This window comes from Camelus ferus, chromosome 6 (assembly GCF_009834535.1).
Source record: "Camelus ferus isolate YT-003-E chromosome 6, BCGSAC_Cfer_1.0, whole genome shotgun sequence".
NCBI lineage: Eukaryota > Metazoa > Chordata > Mammalia > Artiodactyla > Camelidae > Camelus > Camelus ferus.
This window is the reverse complement of record NC_045701.1, coordinates 80,502,088-80,524,416: the sequence shown is the minus strand read 5'-3', so window position 1 is coordinate 80,524,416 and position 22,329 is coordinate 80,502,088. Positions and strand designations below refer to the sequence as shown.

The 22,329-nt window shown below is 37.2% G+C and overlaps 2 protein-coding genes across 7 annotated transcripts in view; one reads left to right on the top strand and one right to left on the bottom strand.

The window, feature by feature from the left end:
* Positions 1-18,670, top strand: part of EML5 (EMAP like 5) — a 130,642-nt gene extending 111,972 nt beyond the window's left edge. For both annotated transcript variants that reach the window (XM_032482479.1, XM_032482478.1), the window contains 11 exons: positions 7,052-7,225; positions 7,952-8,160; positions 9,902-10,059; positions 11,414-11,528; positions 13,665-13,853; positions 14,020-14,192; positions 15,355-15,517; positions 15,869-15,972; positions 16,748-16,901; positions 17,745-17,845; positions 18,128-18,670. In XM_032482479.1, the coding sequence (XP_032338370.1) occupies positions 7,052-7,225; positions 7,952-8,160; positions 9,902-10,059; positions 11,414-11,528; positions 13,665-13,853; positions 14,020-14,192; positions 15,355-15,517; positions 15,869-15,972; positions 16,748-16,901; positions 17,745-17,845; positions 18,128-18,164 (1,577 nt within the window). In that variant the 3' untranslated portion in view covers positions 18,165-18,670. The remainder of the gene's footprint in view (positions 1-7,051; positions 7,226-7,951; positions 8,161-9,901; positions 10,060-11,413; positions 11,529-13,664; positions 13,854-14,019; positions 14,193-15,354; positions 15,518-15,868; positions 15,973-16,747; positions 16,902-17,744; positions 17,846-18,127) is intronic.
* Positions 18,671-21,886: 3,216 nt separating this feature from the next.
* The window catches only part of ZC3H14 (zinc finger CCCH-type containing 14), a 37,099-nt gene continuing 36,656 nt past the window's right edge, over positions 21,887-22,329 (bottom strand). For 3 of the 5 annotated variants that reach the window (XM_032482481.1, XM_032482485.1, XM_032482483.1), the window contains one exon: positions 21,900-22,175. In XM_032482481.1, the coding sequence (XP_032338372.1) occupies positions 22,169-22,175 (7 nt within the window). In that variant the 3' untranslated portion in view covers positions 21,900-22,168. Of the gene's footprint in view, positions 22,176-22,329 lie in introns of all 5 variants that reach the window. The other 2 variants (XM_032482482.1, XM_032482484.1) reach the window with 1 other exon arrangement.

The window sequence follows — 22,329 nt, the reverse complement described above, 5'->3', positions numbered from 1 at the left end:
TTGCAGTGATTCTGTTTTATAGCTTGACAGGTTTTGAGTGCTATGCATATTGCTTTTCTACATTTTTCTGAAGTGTAGTTGTTGTATAGCATTACATAGTTTCATATATACAGCATTGTGATTCTTTTTTTTAACAGATAATACTCCACTAAAAGTTATTACAAAATAATGGCTATAATTCCCTGTGCTGTACAGCATATCCTTGTCACTTATCTATTTCATACATAGTAGTTAGTATCTCTTAATCCCATACCCCTAATTTGCCCCTTGTGCCTCTCCCCCTAGGTAACCACTAGTTTGTTTTCTGTATCTCTGAGCCTGTTTCTAAATTGCATATACATTCATTTGTATTGTTTTTTAGATTCTACATATAGGTGATATCATACAGTATTTGTCTTTCTTTTTGTCTGACTTATTTCACTAAGTATAATATTCTCTGGGTCCATCCACATTGCTGCCAGTTTTTTTGTTTTTTAACCAGTGTATATCTATCATGTCAAAACAAGGCAAGGAGAAGGAAAGTAGACTTTGAATGTCAAACTCCAAAGGCCCAGTGAAGTGTGAATTACATTGTTATCAAATTAGATGGTAAAACATTGTGTTTATTATGCAATGATACTGTAGCTGGGCTGCAAGAATACAATATATGTCAGTATTTTCACAGTAAACTTTATCACAATATTCCCAGTTCACAGGAAAGCAAATATCAGAAAAAATGGAAAATTTTAAAAAGAATATATTATTATAACAGAATTTCTTCCCAAAAGTAAAAATAAAATGAGGCTACAACTTAAGGTTATGAATTACTTATTTATTAGCCAGTCAAGAAAAGCTATTTATGACTGTGAGCTAATTGAATCATGTTTGATTGCAGCAAGCATGTGTCCAGAGAAAATAAACTTATTTAAGACTATTAACTTTTTGGCAAAAACTGTCACTAAAAGAATTGAGGACATCGGGAACAATATCAACCGTCATTAAAAACAAAGACAAAAAAAAAAAGGGCAGATGATTTTGAATAGTTTCCCTTGGCTCTTGATGGGCAACAAATGTTGCCAGTTGTTTATTTGAGGAATCAGTGCTGATTTTTAAGTGACTGAAGAATTTGTTTCTATGAATGGTCTCCATGGAACAGTTACAAAAGATAGTATTTTCAAGTAAGTTAAGAAGCATTAATTCAGTACAACCTGAAGTAGAATCTGCTAAGATGTATTGCAATTGATGGTAGTAAAATATGTGTGGAGCTAGAGCAGAAAAGGTTTGGTTAAATTTACAAAGCTTGTAAAAATTTAAGACATTTGAAGCTTATGGTTATTCATTGTGTTATTCATCAGCAGGTGGTTTGTGGAAAAACTTTCAATCTATCATGTGTAATTGAACAGCAGGATTTTGTTATTGAGAATCAACAGTTAATTTTGTTTGTTCTCATAGACTTAACCATCATCAGTCCCTTTACTTTATGTTAGAAATAGAAGGTGAATGTCCTGACTTGCCCTACCCCACAGTGATTCAGTGGTTTAGTGGTGGTAACATTTTTTTGGAGCTCAGAGCCAGGACTGAAATTTTTCTGAATGAGAAGAACTGCCTTAAATCTCTATTATGGAAAACTGAATGGCTTTGGAAGTTAGTTTTTGCTGCAGACTTGATAATGTTGCTTAATGATTCAACCTGAAATTACAGGGACATTACAATTACAACCTGAAATTATAATTACATTGCTTATATATGAAACTTATACTGCAGGAAAGTCATTTGATGGCAACTAATGTTTGAATTACAAGTAACATCAAACAGCATTATCTATTTCTCATGGTATCAAAAGTTAAGACAAGCGAGATTCCCATTCCCACACAAATTTGCAGCAAATACATTTTCTGGGCTCAAATTAGAGTTCCAGCAGCATTTTTTAGATCTTGATGCAAGTGTAAAGAAAATTTCCATATTTCAAAATCTGTTTAACTGTACAATTGAGGAACTTCCACCTAACATTCAATTTAAAGTTACTGTTTTGCAGTGTAATGCATGCTAGAAAGCAGATATCAAGACAAAACTCTAATAGAATTTTCTCAATGCCTTCCAAGTGATTAGTATGCTCAGTTAAAATCATATACTTTTGGATTGATATTTGTGTTTGACAGTACCTATCTATGTGAGACATTTTCAGAGTTGAAATGCCTCAAACTATTACAGATTATCATTAACAGATGAACATTTGCAATTGATTTTGATAATAAAGAACTCTGACTTTGAACCCCACTTAACTGAATTATTATCCCTAAAAAGGAATTTCACTATCATTAGTAGATCTATATTATAAAAATTTTCACTCAGTGAATTTCATCAAAAATTTTGTTGAAATTTATTTTCTTTTATTATACTAGTACCTGCATAATATCTTCAATTTTTGTCTCTTATCTGACCCTTTATAGTAAAAGTTTGCTGACTCCTGCCTAGAGGGAGACAGGCAATAAAAATAAATAAGTAAACTTTTTAAAATAATGTGATCTAAGATGGTGACAAATGTGATAAAAACAACAAACAGAGTGATGGCAATAAGCACAGTACTTGTGTTTTCAGAGCTGATAAGATTTAGCTAGGCCAGGAATGATATAAAACAATGATAGCTGAAGGGTGATCTGGGGGCTCCAGGCTGAGGCCTGGTTTGGGAGCCCAAGACCTCCCACACATTCAGTGATTCACTAGGAGGAATCACAGGCCCCAGAGATAATTAGGACTGTGGCTTATAAAAGTGATCAGCAGGGGGAATACACATAAAGTAGAGTCTAGAGGACCCAGGCACAGGTTTTCTGTGTCTCTCCCAGCACACTCCTCCAGGGGTCACACAGAACCTGCTGCTTCTACCAGCAGCCGGGGGCGTCAGCACACATGCGGTGTTTCTGCCCAGGGAAGCCCACTTAAGACTCAGAGTCCAGGGCTTTTATTGGGGGCTGGTTACATAGGCACAAAGCCCTAACTACTGAAATAGCATACTCCCAGAAGAAAGCAGGTATTCAGTGCCCCGGGTAGAGAAAACAGCCTTATCAAAATAGGGAAAATTTCAAAAGTTAAGTTTTTACACACTAGCAAGTAGGCGCTTCTAATGATAATAACCTCAGGTCTGTTTATATTAACTCTTTCCTGTGAAGACACTAAAGATCAATCAAGAAACAGGAAGGTCAGTGTGACTGGAGTAAGGCCTCTGAGATGAATGTAGAGAGGGGTAAGATCAGTCACATAGGGCTTTGCACATCATGGAGAGGAGTTTGGATACATGCTAAGTGCACAGTCCATCATTGGAGAGGTTTTTTTGTTTTGTTTTTAGTGAGGGGAGGTAATTAAGTTTATTTATTTATGTTTAATGGAGGGACTGGGGATTGAACCCAGGACCTCGTGCATGCTAACCATGCGCTTTACCACTGAGCTCTACCCTCCCCCAATCATTGGAGAGTTTCAAGCAAGGGAGTGATGTAATCTAATTTATACTTTCAGGAAATCACTCTCTGTGCTATTGAAAAATATAGAGGGGAAAGAACCCCTAGGAAAGTTAGGAGGCTATCATAGTAGTCCAAGCAAAAGACATTTTAAACTAGGGTGGTGGAAATGAAAATGCAGAGAACTAGACAAATAATGGAATATGTTTTGGTGATAAATCCAGCAGTTCCTTCTGATGAATTGGATGTGGTGGCTTGATGGAAAGTGAGGAATCAAGACTAACTTAATTTTTTGCTTGAGCAACTGGCTAAATGAAATAGTGGAATACTTGGGAAGAAATAGCTGGGCAGGGAGAAATGATTTACAGTCATAAGAAATGAAGGGAGTGTGGGTTCAAATGCAAGAAAACTGGTAGGTTTGGAGGCAGGAAAATAAGGAAGCTCCTCTCTTGATGGCTTTTATTTCATCAGCTGAGAGTAAGGAGGTGGTGAAGTAGGTGGGGGAAACATTTTGAAATTGTCACTTTAGATGGTGAGAGAGTAAATACATGTATTAGAAAAGATATGGTATAATCACCTTTTCAATACAATAGGTGTGTTTTGAGTAGACACTAAGGGAACATCCTTTGTCGCTGACAAAGGTCTTTTCAGCCCACCTAAGACACTGTGTCAGGAGGTAAGAATTTGACATTTTGATCCTTAAGACGTTTTGACCCCCTGCTCTTGGTTACTGTTTGTCCCAGTAGGCAGCTGTGCATTAGATGGCTTTAGTGGTCCTCTGTGTGCCCCCTAATAACAGAAGGTAAGGAAATGTATTATCACACAGGAGTGAAGAGGAGGGTGGTCTGAGTTTGCTGAGTCAAGTGCTTCCCATCTCTTCCGCTCTGCCATCCACAGCACTGGCTTCACCCATAAGGCTGGCTGTACTTGTGTTATAAAAGGACTGCCAGTAGCAGTTGGAGTTATATGCTTCCTTCTTTTCCATCAAGTGGGAAAGAGGATAAAAACCTCTTTCAAAACCATGACCTAAACGTGCCTCCTTTTTAGCCTGATTGAGTCATTTTAAGACATGAGCCAGACCCTGTACTAAGAAGACATTGGGGGATACCGTGTGCTGATTGGCTTGAATCTGGGTTACTGAACTGAATCACTGATGTTAGCGGTGGGGGAGTGAGGAAGTATTATCACAGTGGGCTCAGACTAATCAGCTGAGTGCAGTGTCTTTCCCCTGAGTCACTTGCACTGCCTGAGGGAAGAGTGGATTCCTGAATAAAATCAGAGCTTTGTTAGAAAGGAAAGAGGGAATGGATGCTGGGTGTACTGCAAAGAGTTGTCCACTGCAGAAACTAAAGGGCAGAATACAGTCCGTATTAAAATTTTGTTTTTAAATACAGTTTTAACTATGCTGCATCAAAGGCAAACTAGAGAATGAGAAAGAATGTCCTTTAGAACTTCTGTTCTTATGAGATCCACTTAGTAATTTTAAGAGACCCTTATGGCATCTCTATACTGGAGACTAAAAGTCAAGAATGGTTATAAAAAGTTGGTGGAATTGATTTTCCAGAGACAGCTTGGTGTGGAAAGAGCAAGAATGGAACCTACGTATTGAACTCTGCCAGCTCTGAGTTGTGTGTGACCTGTGACAAGTCACTTAACTTCTCTGAGCCTGAGTTCATAGGAAAACATAGCTGCCCAGAAATAGGGATTAGAAAGTACGAGATGTCCCAGGTGGCGTGCCTGGCCCACGAGAGGCACGCCTGTCTGCTGGCCCACAGGAAGGGGAGACGTAAGAGTAGTATCTGCATTACTCTAGCATCACGAATGACCATTTTCAAATTACAGGAGAAATAAAATATACATAATGAACATAATTTAATCTTTCTTTAGTAAATTAGGCCTTGAGAATTTCCAGTAATTTAAATCTTAAATGTTGTTACTTATGTAAATTTAGAACAGTCTAAATGTGTAACACTCTCATAACATAGTCATACCTGTATGTTTTAAGACATAAATTCCTAGTATGAGCTTCTTACTGTCTCATTTTTTACAGAAGTTTGAAAAGCTCAGTAACTCAATTAACTTAAAATTAGTTGCTATTTAAATTTTAGATAAATGTAATTCTTTGTAATTTGTGGCATACTAAATTTGGAGGCAGAAATAACTGAGTGATGTTTCTTGAAAATCCATTATCTATGTCGCATTTAGACGAATATAGTTCATGGGTTGCCCAGAGGTGCTTTTTGTACATTTATAAAAATGTTTCTGTATTACAGAAGACCTATATAATATTCATCTCTGGCAAAAAAATTATAGAATGATGTACCAGTGTATATTTACATTTTAAACTTAAACCACCTAACATTTCTTATTGAATTAATTTTACTAGTCCCTCATATCCTTTGACTTTTATTGAATGAGGAATATTTTAATTTTAGTACAGTACTTAAATTATTGTGGTCAATTTTTCAGACGTAAATACTCTGTTTATTATATGGTAAACTTTTATGTCTATTTCCATTTAGTTTTGATTTTTTTTTTACAGTTGCATAAATCTTTGAACAGTTTTTACTTAATGATACTCAATTTAATTCCCTGGGTTAATATATTGTAACAACTTTGTTTGAAGAACTATCAGATTTAATTTATCATTGTACTATAAATTGTAGATGGTGTACAATGTAGCCTAAATTTACCAGAATATTTAGAGACCAAAATTTCTTTCTGCATCAAATGATTTTAAGGCAGTTTGTCTTTATTTAATATTTCTCTATTTTTGCAGTATTTATAGCAGATTAATAATTTGTAGTAAATACTCTTTAGTATTTTGATTATTTTACTATAAGTACTTACGTTCTGCAACTGAATTAGCTGCTGAATTAACTTATCTATTCATTTTTGTCAGATGCACGTCTTGAAAAAACAACAGTACAAAGCTATGGTTTTTAGACCTAGAAAATGCAGAGAATGGGGAAAACTTTTTAAGTAGTAGAAAGGGGCTACACAAGATGAACAAACAACAAATAAAATTTGTTTAAAAGATTAGCAGTTTGGGTTGTTTTTTTTTTAAATTGTCTTATAAAGTGATATGAACTTAGCTTTTTACCCGATGTATGTCTGTCCAGGTGAAAATTTCTTTTGAGATCTATTCAGGTGGTTTCCTACCTTTTGGCCTTTCTCAATTTGGGTTCACTTTTCATCTCTTCTTCATATAACATAAGTATTTATAATATACCCTGGCATTTTATTGGTGTGTGATGATTGCATATTTCTCCACATAATTATATAAAGATTTAATGTGTGTCTAAAACATACATTTTTTGGAAAAGTTGTTTAAAGTTGTGATCGCCTAATTTGCTTGTCTGATTATCTATAAATGCCATTTTCTCAAAAGTGCAATTTGGACTATATCCTGGAGAAGTAGTCTGTAATTTTCTCCCTTTCCTTTCTCTTCCCTTTTCTTTCTGTCTTTTTAGTCTTAGTTCTGAGCTACTTTTTATGAAGTACACAGTCTTTCTTTGGTACGTGTTTTTCCATGCGTCAGAGACACATATGCATCAGCCTTAGAAATGGAAGCATTTGTAATAGGTGTGTTACACCTTGTGGATTTTATCTTGTTTTAGCTACAGCTCCTTCTATCCACATCTGGGATGCAATGAACAAGCAGACCTTGTCTATACTGAGATGCTACCATTCAAAGGGAGTGTGTTCAGTCAGTTTCAGTGCTACTGGTAAACTCTTGCTGTCTGTGGGACTAGACTCAGAACATACTATTACCATTTGGAGATGGCAGGAAGGTAGGATTTTTTTTCTTTGTGATTTTTAAAAATAAGAATATTGGGGTGATATGAATTCTCTCTTTGATATTTGCCTTAACTTGGTGATTGAAACCATGATTCACTACAGCCCTGTACAATAATACACTTACACAGATGGTGTTATTGTAGGTGTAGTCCACTTTGAAAACCCAGTGAAATTGCAAACATGAAACATAAATTAATGAAAGTTATTAATACTGTAAATGATTGACAGCTCTTTCCTTTCAGTAAGAAACTATGCATGTAAGTGTCTTTGCTAATTAGTATTTGGTTGGTTATGGAGAATCTTAATCCAGAATGGAAATGAAGTATATTGTAAGTGATCATGGAAGATCAGTAGGGTACTATTACTTTAACACACTCCGGACAAAACTTTTCAGTTACATAGCTATTATAAAAAGTGAAATTAATAGAGCTACAAAGAAAAGTAATAAGATATAGTTTCTAAAATGTAAAATGCCCTTTAAGTGATAATGAAGCTCTCCATAAATACACACACATCACTTACAAAAATATGTAAAAAGGACCCTGTACTAGGAATTTTATATCGTGTGATTTCTAGGAAGCAGTGCAAGGGACATGCCCTCTCTTTTTATAAGCATTTGTTTTTTGAACTACATACCTTGAGTAACTGTTTGATCCTGTAAAAATTAGCTTAACTCTTACAGTGGCCTAGATCATTTTGTTGTATCTTTTTTTAATCAGGTGCCAAAGTTGCCAGCAGAGCTGGTCACAGCCAGCGTATTTTTGTGGCAGAATTCCGACCAGACTCAGATTCCCAGTTTGTCTCTGTGGGAGTAAAACATGTGAAGTTCTGGACACTGGCAGGAAGAGCTCTTCTTAGCAAAAAAGGGCTACTGAGCACCCTGGAAGATGCCCGGATGCAGACCATGCTTGCTGTTGCATTTGGTGCAGTATGTCTCTGAAAATGCGTGTGATAGTGTAGCTTTGATTACACAGATTGGACTATTTTTAATTTTCTTGCGTTAAGATAGATAAGCCACACTAACGTTGTTTATACGGCACTGTAACCCACTAATCACTGTGTAGGTCCTGGTCATGCATGTATTGCACCTTTCAAATTTTGATACTCTGAGAAGTCAGGGAGTGGGAAAGAAAGTTAGTGAGGGAGGAGGGTTATAATGAAACATTTGAGCACTTGTTTGGCCACTGCCATTCTCAAAAGCCTTCATTAATTTTTTAACTGTCACCTGAAATTTCCCAGGTCCTAATAATTTGTCAGAATAAAAGAAAGATAAATCATGAAATGTGACTTTCCAGTGTTTAAGGTGGTACTTGGTTTAGGATTTCCTTTGCTTCCTGTCATCTTAACTCACTGCTTATCATGCAGTTGGAAAGACTCTGGGCCAGTGTCTCCCACTCAGGGGAAGAGGAAGAGCCCAGTTCCTGGTCTTACTAGAAAGCGTTCAAGAGCCAGTCCCCCAGCCCCGCCCCTGCTGCACCTGGTCTTGGGGGTTTTCCATCCACATCCCTTTCCTGTAATACCTTGCCCTGGCCTGGCTTTTTAGAGCCTTTGGTACATCAAAAAACTAAATCAATTTTTTCAGTAAAGTGTTTATGTGGGTATGTAATACTTGAAGGAAGAAAATTCACGTGCTCGGGGGTATGAAAAGAACCGGGGATGTAAAGTATTTGTTTTCACGTTCCAGTCGCAGACAAGGCATGAACTTAAGATGTTCTTGCATGACACGTATAATCGTTGTTTTCCAAATATGAGAGACAGAGAATAAGCGTAAATGCTGAGGAATTTGAAGTAGTATTTTAAATTGTTATAGGGAAGTTAAACATAAAAACTATCTGGTATTTTCAGAAAGATTAAAGAAAATCTGTTTGTTTTTGATGTAATCCAGAATCTTATTTTCCTACTGGTTCTTTCCATATTGTTTTTGGTGAAGGATGTTATATGAAGCTAAAAGTGAAGCTAAAACGAGATGAAAATAGCACATGATGCAGGATTTGATTTCTCCAGTTTTTGCATAAATGAACTGTATCAGGATTGCAGTTCTGAAAATGATCTAAACCATTCTTAAACTTTTGGTACCTTAACAAATTTATCTAATTTTGGATTCACTGCAGAAATGCATTAACTTTTGCTATTTCAACTTTAATAAATCATGGCTAATGTTAATTTTCATATATAACTTTTGAAAAACTACAATTTTGCTACAGATAATAGTTTTACTTTCCATGACAAAATACTATATCAAATACAATGTTATTTTTGTTTTCTCTTCCTATTCTTTTTTCACTCTCAGTTACCTATAATTCTTGGGCAGCTAGAGGAAGGCAATCAAAGGGACATTGTAAACTAGAATTACAGTATTTTAGAATTGGAAGGGATCTTAGAGACTGAACTCCCTCATTTTATATATGAAAAACTTGATACTCAGAGAGGTTCAAAGTCTTGACCAAGGTGATTCTAGCTAATAAGCAACAGACCTGGAAAGGAAAAGGCCCTGACAAAGCTAAGCCTCAAGGTCAGGTTTTCTGACTCTTGAGCCTGCTGTTTGCCCCGCCATCCATGCTCCTTGTATCAAGAAGGTGAGATAGGCTCACACTTACATAGAGAGTTGCTGCTTGAACTCTATTTGAACTTTTGATGAGTTTATCTCCCCCTTCCCCACTCCTTTTCAGAATAACTTGACGTTTACAGGTACCATCAGTGGAGATGTCTGTGTGTGGAAAGATCACGTATTGTGTAGAATCGTGGCCAGAGCTCACAACGGGCCTGTGTTTGCCATGTACACCACCCTTCGAGATGGACTTATTGTCACTGGTGGCAAGGAAAGGCCGTGAGTCCCCTTTCTTTACCCGCCTTCCTGAATCTTCACGTGCTGTGTTGCCTGTAGTTTGTGGTTGGTGATTTCTGTGCTATACGTATTATCCTCTCTGAACTTCCTCCTCGTATGCTTCTCCTTTATTACCTTTTATATGACTTCTTGTTGATTCTTATTTCTGGTCTTAAATAGCTTCTAATTTTTTTCACATTGTAGATAAACCTAAATTCCAACAACCAGAGTGATCATTTTTCCGAGGTATGGATAGGTAGCTATCCTGCAGGTTAGGAATTGATTTTCTCAGTGTCTCTCTGCCTGAATAAGTATTTGCTGAGCAGTCGGCAGTGACCCATAGGGGAGTCTGTGCCATTGGCCTCAGGATGCACCTTGACTGCCTGCTTTCTTTTTTTTCATTCAGCCTGGTTACTAAGGGTTAAAATTCATACCGCTGTGTTAGAAAAGGGTGAGAGGATGTTAGAAACAAACTTTGCTTTGTTGGCCTTTGCTCGAAGCAAACTTGTTAGATAAAATTAAGACAAGAGCTCAAAACGTAAGTCTGAGGAGAGGCCTTTTCTGAGTGATTTTCAGATCTTCCAGTGGAAATCAGATACTTATGATTTTCTACCAACATTTTCATACCCATGTTAAAATGGAATGTGTACGTTACTAAGAAGTTAAGTACGTTCCTATGCAGGATCGAAGGAACCCACATGAAGGCGGTGGCTCTTGCCTTTCACGTGAAGGAAGACTGTGTTATGCTGCGAGAGCATGGCTTTTCTCTAAGACAAGCAGTTCATCTAGCAGAAAATAAAGGAGTATCTTTTTCAGTTCTTCCAAGAGGAAAACCACAAATGGGCTCCATTTCGTCTCTTGCACGTGACTGACACTTGTGCTTCCCACACGTCACCTAGTCTCACACACCCCCTACTCACCAGTGACTGTGCTGTTCCAGTAGGCTATTTAATAGTAATGGTTGGGAAGAAATGTGCTGCTCTCTTGGCCCTGAAAACACGTTCTGTAGCATAGCGTCTGTCATCCTGTTACCCACTCTTGCACTTTCATTATCCTCTTACCATTAAGAATCATTTTGTACATTTCCTCAATCAAGAAATATTATGCGAGAGGATACATATATGGGGGGGGGGGCTACATAAAATTAGTGCCCATGTCAGAAAAATCAGTTTTCATAAAATTTGCTTATACTGAATGTTTAAAATTGTGTATCTTAAAATTGCTGTAGAAAGTTTAGAGGAATATTAAGATTGGGTCCTTTTCTGGTATTCTACTTATAATTTAGTGTTTGTTTATAATAAAAATTATTTGTAATGGCCAAATTTTTTTACTTTGGTTTGGGTTGTTATTTTCTTAGGTCAAAAGAAGGAGGAGCAGTCAAACTGTGGGATCAGGAGCTGAGGCGATGCCGTGCCTTCAGGCTCGAGACAGGACAAGTCACAGATTGTGTTCGTTCTGTGTGCAGAGGCAAAGTAAGATGCTCCTTGAGCCATTACATTGCAGCAGAAAGTAGAAAAAAGTTATTCCTGTGGTTCTCACCCCCTTTGCAATTTGATGAATAGTAACTTACAGATGCACTTGCTTGCTGGTTTTTACTCTGCCTCCTCTCTGCTGCTTTCTTTGCAGCCCCACTGTTGGCACACATGCAGTCTGCACCAGGGCGGTGTGGAGCACAGGACACTGTTCCCCTAAGCACTGCATTTAGACTTGCACATTTTCTTGCATCTGCTAATTCAGCTATGGCAGACAGTTGAATTTCTTTGCCAGTTGACTCATTTTGATTAAAGCAGCTGTCTCCGTTTAAAAAATATACATTGCTATAAAAAGACTGAGCTTGCATGCACTTACAATAAGTGTATTTATAAATTACATACATGTATTAGCATCAGCCTGTGTATTAAATATTAGATAAGCTTGCTTTTATTTATAGTTACTTATAACTAAAATCCAGTACTTTTTCCTATATCCCAATGCACTTACATCTATTTGGGGATCTTCAGACTAAAATATCTTAGTCAAAGGTAAAGAAAGCTCTGATGGAATAGAGAAGCCAGGTGTATTATCTTTAGTGTGGACTCTCACATGCGGCCCGACAGTACTCCTGCAGTTGGCCCTCTAGTCATAGAAACTGCACGAGCTAATCTGGCTCGCTTAGAGCAAAGAGTCCTCTGAAAGCAGGTTATTTTGGTTTTGGACCTAAATCCAATGTGTGTATGTTGGGAGGGGGGACACAGGCGCTTCCCAGCCCACCACCAAGCAGTTCTCCAGCACCAGCAGCATGTCCAAAAAACCAACTGAGTTCTGACACCATGTGCTGCAGAAAGCACCAGTCCCACAGGTTAAATGTTCAGTCCTACAGGACTGCCCCCCACCACCACCACCACTCTGGGTGCCAGCTGTAAGCCCAGGCTGTTACCTGTCCTTCTGACTGGCTGATAGATTAGAGGTTCCAGCAACTACTTCTTAGACTTCAGACACTAGTTGGTTACCTGTCCTTCTGACCCACTGGCTGTAAATCAGAGGGTTCCATGACCCCTCCTCGGGTTCAGTTAATTTGCTAGAGTAGCTCATAGAACTCAGAGAAACATGTTACTTACTAGATCACAAGTTTATTGTAAAAGAATATAACTCAGGAACAGCCAGATACAGAGCTGCACAGGGCAGTGTGTGGAAAGGGGTGTGGGGCTTCCATGCCCTCCCCAGGCCACTCTGCCTGCATCTCCACGTATTTACCAACCTAAAGCTCTCCAGACGCTGGCCTGTGGGTTGTTATGGAGGCCTCATTATGTAGTCATGACTGAATTATTGACTGTTGATAATTGGTTGAACTTCTAGCCCCTCTTCCATCCCTAGAGGTGAGAGGTGAGGGGGAAGAAACTGCCAGCTACAACACCCTAATCATATGGTTGGGTCTTCTGGCAACCAGCCCCCATCCTTGGGTGGAGTCCAAAAGACACCCCTCTTTTGTTTATCACTTAGGAAATTCCAAGGGTTTTAGGAACCTCATGCCAGTAACTGGGGACAAGACCAAATATATAGACCATCCCCAACTTACCATTTTTCAATTTTAAGATGTTGCAAAAGTGATACACATTCAGTAGAAACCATACTTTGAATTTTGATCTTTCCCTGGCTAGCGATAGGTGGTTCGATCCTTTGAGATGCTGGGCAGCACAGCGAGCCTCAGCTTCCAGCCAGCCAGCCATCACCAAGGTCAACAATCATTCACTTAGAGCCACTCTGTCTGTACCCAGGCACCCATCCTGTTTTTCACTTTTCAGTACGGTATCCAATAAATGACATGAGATATTCAACACTTTATGATAAAATAGGCTTCTTAGATGATTTTGCCCAACTGTAGGCTCAGGTAAGTGCCCTGAGCATGTTTAAGGTAGGCCAGGGTAAGCTGTCACGTTTGGTATAAATGCACTTTTGACTTACATTTTCAACTTAACAATGGGCTTATCGGATGCAACCCTTTTGTAAGTCAAGAAAGATCTGCATATTTCTTATAAGTCACAGTATCACATAGGTCAGTAGGGTCATTCTTTATTAAGAAGAGCAGCTGCTATAGTCCATTAAATATATTGGTCCCACTTGTGTTTCAGGGCAAGATATTAGTAGGGACAAGGAATGCTGAAATAATTGAAGTCGGAGAGAAAAATGCAGCGTGTAATATTTTAGTTAATGGTCATGTGGATGGACCTATATGGGGACTGGCGACACATCCGTCCAGGGACTTTTTCCTTTCTGCTGCTGAAGATGGGACAGTGAGACTCTGGGATATTGCTGATAAAGTAGGTACAACTTTCTAAGAGATGTTAAAATTTCTAAGCAAAGTCTTAAATTGCTAGCACTTAAAGAAAATTATCTCAGAACTGTGCTGAGAATTTGGGGGAGAAATTGGTTTACTTAAGTACCCAATTAATGTAGTTCTCCACGACTTTTTTGGTTCTTATGCAGAAGATGTTGAACAAAGTGAATTTGGGACATGCTGCTCGTACTGTGTGTTATAGCCCTGAAGGGGACATGGTGGCTATTGGAATGAAAAATGGAGAATTTATTATTTTACTGGTGAGCTCTCTAAAAATATGGGGAAAGAAGAGAGATAGACGATGTTCAATCCATGATATCAGGTTAGTCAACAAATGGAATCGTATGTCTAGGATGCTCTAAAATGACCCAGCTTGCATTTGGAAAAAAGGTCCTTAGTCCCTGGAGCTTTTTGCCACATCACAGGTTGGATGATGAAATGTGGCTGCTTGTACGCATACTTATTTCTCCTTGCTAAACTGAGTCCACTGGGCACCGACCACAGTGCCCTGTAGTAACAGCTAGTACTTGGGGACTGCTGAAAACTGAGGACACTGGACACGTTCATCCTGCCAGGAATTCTCTTCCATCTGCCCTTCAGAAGCCTGGAAAATTAGTTATAACCCCAAACCTCTCCTACTTAATCTCAACTGAATATATAGTTCATTCATTTAATTCATTGAACATCTTCTGCCCTAGAATCTGAATTAATTTAAACTTTTGAGCCTTTATTTTTTAGTGCTTAAGCTGATTTTAACAGTGGCTACCTTTTACTGAGCACTTAGAAGTTAAGTGGTCAAGATGGTTGTTTAATCCAGGTCTGTCAAACCCTTGCACTTTTTTCCCTAGTAGAGCCCCTTTTTTACAAATGAAATTGTCCTCAGAACTTCAGTATATAAAACATTAACCGTGGCTTCCCTAACCTTCTGGTGTCCTGAGGGTACGTCAGCAATATTCATGGAACATTTTCAAAAAACCAAACTGTTGCATACTGCTTCCTGTGATCACTAGGCAAGTAGTATTTTATTTGTATTTATTTATATGGCAAATAGTATTTTATTTAAAAAAAATAACTTCTTCCAAGCTTCAAGTAGTGTCACTTCATCTAATAACCTGACATGAGTTAAGTTAGTCTGGGTTGTTAGCTATTGAGACATCTTTCCAGATGAAAGGATCTTGACTTAAGTTATGTAATTGTTCGTGGCTTCCTAAAAACAGATTTTTTTAAGAAATTAGGAGATGAAAATTCAGGAACCACTTAACATTGAAGTAAAATACAAAGCTTTCTGTTTGATGTAACACAGGCAAGTGTGCAGTGTCAGTGCACAGAATCACTTGTGCCCATCAGGTGAATTTGTCTGAGGCTGTGTCACGTACTTACCTCGAATACTGTTTGGGGGGCTAAAAAGGAAGTCCCTGGTCTTAAATGTTTAAACTGTTTCATGTGGTCTAATGCATCTTTCACATCTTTTGTTCCATGTTCAGATTTAGTCCTGATTCCCGGTTTCTGGCAGTGGGTTCTAGTGAGAACTCAGTGGATTTTTATGACCTAACACTGGGCCCCACCCTTAACAGGATCAGCTACTGCAAAGACATTCCGAGCTTTGTCATTCAAATGGACTTCTCCGCGGACAGCAGACATCTCCAGGTACAGTACCCGTACTCTACAAGAATAGTCCAGTCAATAAAAAAATAAGTAAAGAAAAATTGAAAATAAAAAAAAAAGTCCTGCTTTTACATTTTGTTAGTGAAGCATTTAAAACTCAGTTCCAGAGCTTCTGAACTCTTGCCTTTATTTACTACTATTCACTGTCTCTGCATAAATTCTTTACTGTCAGTCCTTTCTTCATTTTTCCATTCTTCATAACATTTTTGTAGTCATCTTTTACATTCTTAATGTTAGAAATGTAAATCAAATAGCACTTTGCTAGTATGCTGTAACTGCTTCTGGATTTTGCCTCTCACATAATGGAATTCTTACTCCATTTTGTTATGAAAGGTCTCTACTGGTTGCTATAAACGGCATGTCTATGAAGTGCCTTCAGGAAAACATCTTATGGATCAGGCTGCCATTGATAGAATTACTTGGGCTACATGGACTAGGTAAATATTTCATTTATTCAGAAGGAAGAACTGACGGAAGGTCCAGTTAGGAAAATTGGAAAATCCTGTTTCTGAACAGTTAGAGCCATTCCGCAGGGGAATAGGAATTTTAGCTTTTTAATTAAGAGTTTTAAGCTTTTGTTACCATCTTGATTTCTTCCTAAGAAGAGAATGATTACTGATGCTGGGACCCCTTTTGATCGAATACTGCTATGCTTTATCAGTTCTTTTAATTAAAGAAAATCAAAGTTGTGACTTTAAAAATGCCCTGATATTTCCTTAACATAATAGGCTTAATTAAAAAAAACAATAAAAACATGTATTGGGTACTGTTAGGAAATTGTTATTATTTCTCTGTAAGAATGCTATTGATGGCGACTGTTAGAAATGAAACCTTATAAATGTGTTTAAATTTGCTGGCTGTAGAACAAATAACCATGTATAACCATCAATGAAAATGAAAAATGCCATCAAATTCCTGTAGCACAAACACTTTGTTTTTAAAATAGTTCTATCAGCTATCATAAACTATTAATTGAATTTTTAAAGGATTACTTAATCTATAAACTCTTAAAATGATAAAACTTCATTTAAAAAAGGTGGTGGGGCAGAGGAGGGACATCCAAGTGAAATTCAGGCCTCCAGGTAACCCCTTATCCTAATTTACTTCCTGTATTCTAAATGGCCTGGTTAGATACGTAGAGATCACCAGGAAACGCTCAGTATGCGAAGCCTGTCCGTGTTCACTATGGTGGCTTTTTTTACTTCTCTCTAGTATCCTGGGAGATGAAGTTATGGGCATCTGGTCCAGACATGCTGAGAAAGCCGATGTCAACTGTGCCTGCGTCTCTCATTCGGGAATCAGCCTTGTAACAGGAGATGACTTTGGCATGGTTAAGTTATTTGACTTCCCATGTCCTGAAAAATTTGTAAGTTTACTTTGAATTTAGTATTTTATGAGGTTTTACTCCTGATTTAGACTCCTCCTCATGAGTACTTTTTCCCGCATGAAGTTACTGTTCCTGAATTGAACATACTTTTACGTTTGTGGTTCTAAAACTTTTTCCAGAGGCTACCTTAGATATCTGATTTTTTTTAACACCTTTATTGTGGTGTGGTTCCTGTGAACTGTACATATTTCAGATGTACAACCTGACAAATTCTGACAGATGTATATACCCATGAAACCACCACCACAATCAAGATAGCTAAACAAAATCTGAAATACACTGTGGTACACTAAGATTTTTAAAGAGAGCCTTAATTTTTATGTGTTTACAAGTATCTTTAGTTTAAAAAAACTAAACTGCACTATAATCACCTAATATTTAAAAATACAGTACTGGAAGACATTAATTTTACACAAGAGTGCAAAATTCCACTTAATATAAAATATTTGTATTTTTATTTCATTGAAGTGCAGGGCAAGAGATAGAAAAAAACTTTTTCCCCCAAACTTCCTAAATCCATTACTCTGAAATAAAAGCCGTTAGAAATTATCTCCCGTTGCCCCCAGGTAGCACCATCTTCCAAACTATCCTAATAAAGCTGTGATTCACCTTCTGTGAAACCTTTAATCCATCTACTACCAAATTTCTGATTTTTTCAGTGCAGAGCCATTATTAAATCTGAAAAAGCATTAATCATTGGCTGTGGTCCCAAGTGCTTTACCCTCTCCACAGCCCTTGTGATGGAGATTATGGTTCCTGACATTAAGGTTTGACTTTTGTATTCATCACACAGCCTGAGCTTTGTTTTTCATTGTTTTTTAGGCGAAGCACAAGAGGTTCCTGGGTCATTCACCCCATGTGACAAATATTCGATTTACCAGTGGTGATCGACATGTTATTAGTGCTGGAGGTGATGACTGCAGGTGGGTAACTTTCTCAGCCCAAGAAAAAGCAGACTTTCACTGGTTGAGACTTAATATCCTCTCTCCAACAGCTTCCGTTATGGACTCGGCTAGTTTAACATCTCGTGAGGCAGCGTAGCCAGACGGCTCCTTGGAGTCGCACACTATGTAAATACAGAGTAAGACTTCAAGAGGAAAATGTTTATACATGTATGATTTGAAAGCTTAACTGAAAAACATTATAAACTGCTCTGAAAACCTAGAAATATAATGAACTCACTGCAGTTTTTTCTCTGATTGCAGTTTATTTGTCTGGAAATGTGTACATATGCCTCATTGAAAGATACGGATGCTGGGAAGACTCTAAACTAACAGCCTTGAGAAACCAGAACTACAAAAGAAGGAAAAAACAAAAACAAACAAAACAAAAAACAGAATCAAACCCTGCATGGTCAAGTGGTGCTAACTTAAGATTGTAACAGGGATAAATGCCCAAACTTGTCAAAATAGTACAAGATTGATAAATTCAAAATATTTGTCATATGCACTGGGTAACTGTCCATAATCCATACACTGCCAGATAATTACACTTCAAGGAAGGACTGAATAGATACTTGATGATGACAGCCAACTCCCATTCTGGGGAGTATGCAGATTTGGCAGATCTGCTGGGAGGTTCAGGAGACAGCGCGCCTCAAAAAATGAACTAAAACCTTAAAAAACCCAACTTGGATAATTTTCATCCTCTTCTTAGCAAAACTTTTTCCTTTTACAATTTATATCTTATTTTCAAACGTTCATGCTTTAATAAAATATTTTATCCTTGTGTTTACATAAGGAAATACATCACCACCGTAAAGGATCACAGTTTTTAAAAGGTAAACATTTTCCCTAAGGAAACACACACAAGCATTACTGGAGAATATAATGCTTCTGAAGCATTAATAAAGTACTGTTTATAAAGGACGTTTTTCTCCTGGCAGTTTTAAATTCAGGAACAAATCCAAAGTTAGTAGTATATGATTGCTACATTTTCATTTTTGAGCTGTCAGTCTTTTTATGTTCAGAAGTTATCTCTGTAACTGAAACATTAAAACATTATAGCCTCACTAGTGACAAGGTAGCATGATGAACGATCGTCTCCAGCGGTGCACCATTAAGGTTTTCGACAGCAATAGTATGTAACTGGGAGAGAAGACTGAGAACTCAAAAGACAGTCTAACAGAAACGTTTAACATGTAAACTAAAGCGTGAAGTTCACATTTACAGAGTTACACAATTTAGTAACTCAAAACTTTTATAGCCTTTTCTTTTTTCTATTGGAAAAATTTATTTAATTAGAGATATGCCACTTCATAGGCTGACTTTCAAACGAATAAATATAGATAGGTCCACTTGTAAAAACTCCTTTTTGGTGGATTGGGGCTGAAATTTTAGCTCTTTATTCCTGTTCACTTTAAATGCTGCCAAAGATCAGTACCTGCCATTCAGGAATTTGCTGTTTAGCTTATCTATAGTTTCCGGAAGACTGGAAATCATGTAGACTGCTATTTAAAAAATCTATTTTTCTAAGTACCAAGAAGTTTAAGATGCTCTATTGGTCCTATGAATTTTTATTTTAACGTGTTAATTATCTTGTAGCATAATAGACCCCTGCAGGTTTCTGGAAATCTGTTTTCTATGTGCAACACCTTGTAAATATTAAAGAGAAATGGCTGAATTGCATCACAGAAGCCTAGTGATTGAACCTGGTCAGTTTAGAGCTCTCAATAGCTGCGTCTGAAGGGCTGATTGGGGTGTTTATTAAGAAACTTAAAACATCAGTTTGGTTTTTTTTTTCATTTTTCACATAATTATTCTCCTAAATTAAGCCCAACTTTAGAATACACTAGTATTAAATTTCTATTCATGGATATTATAAAGAAGCCATCAATAAATTAAAGCAAAAAATTCCCCTGAACCACTCCCCCTCCATTTTTGAGGCTGCTGCAGTTTCAAGTTTTCCTTCTGAGTCAGATTCACCTGCCTTTGGCTGAAGAGAAACTCCGGTTCCGTTACAGTGCAGATAAACACTCTTAACTATAACCTTAACTAGTAAACAATACAGGACAAAACTGTTTCCCTTGCATTTCTATTCTTCCAAGTGGCCACCTGATAAGCCAGCCTTAATCACTGTTGTCAGTTTCACAACTAAAGGTCACATTAATTCTAAGTAGTCATCCCACAACCACCTTGCTTGTTACCAGCCATCAACTAAGGGAGGGGGAAGAGCCATGACAGGCCATGTAGATGCTGCCCTATGTTTATTTTTTTAACCCAGAGAATTATTTTTGTGTGCAGTATTTGACTAAGCTCCCAAATTTGTAACCTGAGATTTCTCCTGGCACCATTAGCCCTGTTTCTGTATGTAAATGCGTGCCAAAGCACACTGTGCACCCTGGTGCCACTCACTGTGAACTGCTAGCCACATTTGTTCCCTTCCTTTTTTGTGATCTATTTTGATAGTGGTTCATTTTGGACCAAGTTATCCAACAAATATTTCTGAGTCAACCATAGATATGAAAGATGATAAAACTCTTAAATGTAGTCTCCAGGCTGTGTCTGTTAAATAGCAAAAAAAAAAAAAAAAAAAAAAAAAATTGATTTTAGCATGTTACTTCCTTGCAAAATGGCCGAACTAAACCACTTAAACCCTTGCTTCCCATTTATGTTCTTTATGGTGGAATTATGAGAATGCAACTACACTCCACTTAGAAATAGTGATACTAAAAGTGTTTAAACTTCTGGAAATACAGTTTAAAACTAATTTCTTCTGCAGAGATGCAAAGCATCTCAAGGTAACACTGGAATGAACAAATGCCTTAAACTCAAAGGAGTAAAACTTTTTTAGAATGAAGTGGAACTGTCATTTCACCCAAGCCTAACTACACGGTAGCTTTACGTGTGCTCTTGTGTGCTTTGTCTTTCTTTTTCTGATGTTCTGAGTATTATGAGCACAACAAAGTGCAACTTAAAAAAATGGCTTAATAACTGGCTAATTCTTTCTTCTCCCAACAGAAAAGCAGTGGCCACAAAAGAACCCAACTGCTGGTTTTAGGCTCTTAAATGTGGACTTTTACACATGTCGTTTTATTTTCCCTTGGGTATATGACGAAGCAAATCAATGTACTTTTTTTCAATATAGTTAATTTGGTCCTCAGAATGTTTTGAGTCTTTACTGTCCCTTTTGCATTAGCTCCTTCCTAACCAACTTTTAGCTTTACTTTAAAAAACACTATATATCAAGTCTCTAAAATCAGTGATCCGTTAATTCTAAAGCATCTGACACTTCTTGCCTTAATAACTTTAAAACTATACACAAAATTATGTATTTTCATTCAGTAGTCCAAAAGTTTAGTTATATTTTGCAGTTAACCCATCTGATCTCTGTAATTATAGTCTGTCATTTAAAATATACTTTTTAAATCTAATTTTTACATTTAAAAAATTATCTTTAGTAATAACTATTTTCTGTGGTTATTTCTAAGAATGTTATTTTTCAGAATGTGAGAATATATGTAAAGCTATAATCTTGTGAGTTTAAAGTTTGTTCTGATACCTTATGCATATACTTGTAAAAAATTTTGTATTATTTTGTGATAATGTAGATCCCCAAAATATTTAAAAAGCGTATGTTAACAGTAAATGAAAGCGTTTTAAGGAATTGTTCATATTTTCTGCCCTTGCCATTCCAACTGTTTTCACCCTACCTGCCCCAGCTCACTCACACTTTCCCAGAAGGCGAGGGACTAGATATTTGGGAACCATTTACCAAAGTGGCACTCAACCCAAGAAGCTTGTGCTATCATGCTTTTCAAACTAAATTTGCTTAAAGTTAAAAAGTAGGATTGAGTAACTATTTTAAGCCACCTCAGCACTTCAGGCCGTTCCTGTTTTCAGAGTGGAAACGTGAGCGTGGCAATCCAACGTCTGACATCAGACGCTCCTCTGTACAGACACAACACTGGGGCGCCAGCTGGGTTATCAGTACTGGCAAGGACATCACGCTATAAAAGCTGATACTTGAGAACAGCAGTGTACAAACATGCCTCAAATGTTTTAATAGAATTCAGCTTTTCCTTAAACTTTTCATAATCAAAACAAAACAAAAAACACCCAATGTTAAAATCACTTAATAAACTTACAAACTTGAAAAATTAGACACTTCAGATAGGCAATAAACTTCATATTATGAAAGCAATATATTCCAAGTTTCAAAGATTTGACAAATTCTGTAGAATGTCTTTCTCATCAGTAGATGGAAACTTTCAAACTCCATAATCTTCTGCCAGGTAGGACTGGGTGTCATTCACTGAATAAATAAAACCAAAAATTTTTTCAATTAACTGCTTTAATTAACTTCAGTTAAGAAGCTGAGTATTTTTAGACAATAAAGACAAAATGTTTTACAGATTACAGTGTAAATATGACTTGTGAAAAAAGTAATTATATAAGATGCAAAAAAG